Source organism: Alosa sapidissima, chromosome 18 (genome assembly GCF_018492685.1).
Source record: "Alosa sapidissima isolate fAloSap1 chromosome 18, fAloSap1.pri, whole genome shotgun sequence".
NCBI classification, from domain to species: domain Eukaryota; kingdom Metazoa; phylum Chordata; class Actinopteri; order Clupeiformes; family Clupeidae; genus Alosa; species Alosa sapidissima.
In genome coordinates, this window is record NC_055974.1 from 30385900 (window position 1) to 30390899 (window position 5000).

At 40.0% G+C, this 5000-nt stretch overlaps 2 protein-coding genes across 27 annotated transcripts in view; one reads left to right on the forward strand and one right to left on the reverse strand.

Moving 5' to 3' along the window:
* LOC121689804 (NLR family CARD domain-containing protein 3-like) overlaps window positions 1-5000 on the forward strand; it is a 120801-nt gene that overhangs the window by 65374 nt on the left and 50427 nt on the right. The gene's annotated exons all lie outside the window — the stretch shown is intronic.
* The window catches only part of LOC121689827 (C-type mannose receptor 2-like), a 5879-nt gene continuing 4061 nt past the window's right edge, over window positions 3183-5000 (reverse strand). The window contains exon 5 of the mRNA XM_042070057.1: window positions 3183-3589. Within this exon, the coding sequence (XP_041925991.1) occupies window positions 3576-3589 (14 nt within the window). The 3' untranslated portion in view covers window positions 3183-3575. The remainder of the gene's footprint in view (window positions 3590-5000) is intronic.

Below are 5000 nucleotides of genomic sequence, written 5' to 3' on the forward strand. Positions count from 1 at the left end.
CGCTGCTTACACACACACTCTCTCACACACACACACACACACACACACGCATACATGAACTCAAGCCCACAAACTCACACACACAATCTAATGCACAACACTCTAATTGGCATGGTTTTATTTTTATGTATATTGAGCTCAATGCAAATCAAACCAGCTAATAGACTAACTGAAGTATACTGCCCTCCTAATGGTGTGCATAACCAAAATTAGACAGCCAGCCAAACTCCCTGAATGATAACGCGAGAGTCAGGATGTAGCGTCTCAAGCTCCAAGTTTACTGAAGACTCTTTGTTGTCAGACAAGGTGTAAAACTGAAATAATACAGAGATAAAGCCGAATTAATTTCTTATATATTTTATATATTACTAAAGAATGAATATTGAGCCAAACTTACATGAATTATAATGTAATGATCTGAGCCTAGCTGTTCATGACTGTGCTCCCATGATGCTGTTCAGTTGATGTGTTATGTTGAATGTTAATGTTAACCATGCAAGTTACCAATGTTGTGCGTCCTGACTGTCGTGTTTATGTTTATAGTTGATTACAGTGTTCATAACCGGGTCTAACTAGTGTGTGTTGTAGATACAGCCTCACATAGATGTTTAGTGCTGGAACATAAGGGCCAGGTCTGGCCCGGCATTATGCGTTCGTGTGTTTTGGTGCGTAACCAATAAAAACCATTCTAAGACAACTGTGCAGTTTGTTACAATAATAAAAATAAAGTGCAGGTATCTTCAATATCCTGGATACATGATACAATGAGCATATGCTATGCTGAGCAATGGTGACTAAACAATATCTAGATATTAATCTAGCAACATAAAAATTTCCATCAATATACATCAAAACTGAAAGATATCCTTGTAGATAACACATTTTCACTTACAGACGATGCTTTCTATGGCTCAAAACAAACAGATGGTGACGGATGAGAAGACCGCTCCATGATCTGCTGACCTCTTTATTAACTGGCAGGAACATGTGTTAAAACTACCTCCTGTTTGCTTTTTCCCTAAATTTTAACTTCCTGCTGCAATACCACATTTGACCACAATACCAAACAGGGGGGGCGCTAGAACGCCCAAACTTCAAAACTGCCTGGGAGGCAGAACAATGCTAATCTCTAGGGTATGTGATGATGTGCGGCTATTTTATTTCCAAAAGCCAAGGGAACTTTATTATTATATAAATTAAGAAAGTCCAATGTGTTTGAGGGTGATCAAGCATAAGACGCTTGTAGTGACAGGGCCAGGACTGGTGATGTGCTAAAGGGAGTGAGTGTCATGGTGAAGGTGCAAACAGTAGTCCAGCCAAAAACTAAATACACTATATAAGTTAAATTAAGAAAGTCCAATGTGCAAACAGTAGTCCAGCCATAGTCCTTAGTTATGTGTGCCTGGCAAGGTGCTCAAGAGAGTGAGTGAGTGTCATGGTGAAGGTGCAAAAAGTAGTGCAACAGTGCAAGAGTAAGGTCTAGAGACCAGCATAAATAATATAGACAAATAGGGGAGTAAAGCGTAATGTAGACAAGGTAAAATAAAAAACTATTTCAGTGCAAAGACAGGTTGAGGTAATAGGGTTATAGCCATTCATTCATTCAGTATTGTATCAGAAGCCTTACCGCAGCCATTGATCATGTGTGCTAATATAGCATGAAAAAAACAGTGTAGCAGTAAAACAGTAGAGAAAACATTAGGCTGTGTACAATAGTAGAACAGTAGTAAAACAGTAGTAAGCAGTAGTGGGCAGTCAGTACTCAAAAAAACATGGACATGGAGAGGGTGGAGAGGCAGACAGACTAAGCAGAGAAGTCTATCTCTCCTCTTCCCTTTAGTGAGGCATTGTACAGTTCAATGGCCCTAGGAACAAATGACTTCCTCAGCCTTTCAGTTGTGCATGGCAGTGAGCGAAGTCTCCAGCTGATCAAGCTCTTTTGGTTTTTGATTGTGCTGTAGAGTGGATGACATTCATTGTCCAAGATGTTGATCAGTTTGTTTAGGGTCCTTTTGTCAGATATTGAAGTGATGCACTCCAGTTCAGCTCCCACTACAGAGCCAGCCTTCCTTACCAGCCTGTCAATTCGCCCAGAATCCTTCTTCTTTGTGCTTCCTCCCCAGCACATTACTGCATAGAAGAGGGCGCTGGCCACAACAGACTGATAGAACATCCTGAGGAGCTTGCTGCACACATTGAAGGACCGCAGCCTCCTCAAGGTGCTATACAATCACGAAATATAACATGTAAAGTGGCATGGTCAGGCTGCAGTAGATGCATGTTAACTTAATCTTTGTACCGGTATGTGGAATTACATAATCCACTTCATAATTATTGTCCTGAGCCTTCTCTCAGTGGACCTGCTGGAGCTGCTCTTGAGCCATTTGTAGTGCAGCAGATTCTGCGTGGGGACTTCTGTCAGTGGGGACACTTTGATGGGTGGAATCTGTGCTCTCTCTACTTCAGGGAGAGCCTCTGCAGTTTCTACTTCCACCAGCTGCTGGCGCTAGAGGGTGTACTGTCTGTGACTCACCCTCACTGCTCAGGGAGCCTCTGTGTAATTATATGCAATCGTGTTATGCATTTATATTATTGTCTTGTTTAGTTCAACTGTGTCCCTGTGACTTAACCATGTTCCTTTAGTTCAACTGTGTTCCTGTGACTTAACCATGTTCCTTTAGTTCAACTGTGTTCCTGTTTCTCAAATGATGTATGGCTCTGACTATGAAAAAATACTTTTTTACAGTTTGGGATACAGTTTTATCCCAAAATGTTTCATTGGGTCCCAAATGAAAATGTACACCTGTTATCATCCACAAATAGACCCTTGGTTGTTATAAACACAGCATGCACAAGAAAATAGACCAACCATCATGCTGATCAAATTCATTTTTATTATATAGTAGCATAGTATTATATAGTAGCATAGTAGCCCATCTGTAGATTCTGCATATCAGAAATCATACTAATCAGAAATAGCCATGTCAGGAACAGCTAACATTCAGCACAGAATTACACTTTAAACGTTGACAAACTGTACTTTTGTCCTGTCAAAACATGATATAATTGCTAACAAACACAACACATTAAAATTACAGTATTAAACTATATCAATTTATTGACTTATTATCACACTGGAAGAGTAAATATAATGTAACAGTAACATATGTAGTGAGTGTGAGAGTAGTTGTGTAGTTGTGTATGATTAAATGAGTGGTGTATGATGGTAATAGTAACATATGTAGTGAGTGTGAGAGTAGTTGTGTAGTTGTGTATGATTAAATGAGTGGTGTATGATGGTAATAGTAACATATGTAGTGAATGTGAGAGTAGTTGTGTAGTTGCGTATGATTAAATGAGTGGTGTATGATGGTAATAGTAACATATGTAGTGAATGTGAGAGTAGTTGTGTAGTTGCGTATGATTAAATGAGTGGTGTATGATGGTAATAGTAACATATGTAGTGAATGTGAGAGTAGTTGTGTAGTTGCGTATGATTAAATGAGTGGTGAACATGAATGGGAGCTGGAGGACCCTGAGAAGTTTCTCCAAGGCTGCTCTGGACTGAGGAGGATTCAGCCACACTGCTCTGTAAGAGGACGTGAACACACACACACGCACACACACACACACACACACACACACACACACAATTAGACTGAAGTTAAAGCTACACAATGTAACTGGGCAGTTCCAGCGTTATGGATGTGACAATTGGACTCATATTGGTAAACAAAATGCCTTAGAGTGGGGGCAACATTAGTATCAGTGAATTAATTTGCATAACTTTTAATGTAACCTCTGTCCTCTGAATACTGAGAAATCCTCAAATTTCATATAATCATTTTCATCCTAAGAATACAAGACATTTTATCAGCGTTATGGATGTGACATGAAATAGACACACTTTTGTGAGAGATTACAGGTTTTCTACAAACTCTGTGAATTTTAAAGGAAACTGCCGAAACTATGATATATGTAGCATGAAGGAGACTTGAATGAACACAAAAAGTGTTTTTGAAACTATGCGTCATTTTCCTAATGCATTATGTAGGAAAAACTGGCGTTATGGATGTGACGGTTTCACGTTATGGATGTGACGTGTCTGAACCAGTCCTCGACAAACTACATAAAACACATTAGTGAATTTTGATATGAAACAATTGAAATAGTAATCATGAAAAACTAGCGATGAAATTATTGCTTCCTCAGTGCCCACTAAGATCCACAGGAAGAATCAGGACAACAAGTCATTTAAAATATAAAAAATTAATTAATTTTTTTCTTTTACCGTCATCAATTTTGGTCAGTGATTCCTGGGTTACTGAAACACCAGGGAACATGAAATTTGGTGGCCACTCCCCCACCGCACTAGGTTAAATGACTAGCCCTACCTGAACCGTTGCACCCAAAATGACAAAATGTATGGTATGTTAGTCTCAAGAGCCCGCATCAACCTAGCCCATACCCACTCATTTGTGATTTGCACACATAAAGTACATGCACGCACACGTGCGTGCACACACACACACACACACACACACACAGTCGCACACATACAGACAGGCAAGCACACACACACATAAACACATACAGACAGGCAAGCACACACACATGCACAAACACCCACCCACACAAATGCACACACATAAACACACACACACAGGCACACATATGCATGTGCGCATGCAAACACACAATACACACAGGCACGCATACGCACATGCACACACACAGACACACACACACACACACACACACACACACTCTTATAAACAAAAGCAAACTCACATATGCACACACTCATTTACATGCACATGAGTTGCAGAAGTAGGAGATGGAGACAAATTGACAAGCGTGGTTTATTTTTGTGAAGAGAATGTGCAGGAGAGGCGGTCATATTTTGTACCGCTATGCGGTACATCTAGTTTATTGCTGCCGTTACTCATGTTACTCTGTGGGTATTAGCTACAGAGGACCTGACACTTCAAATGCTGGCA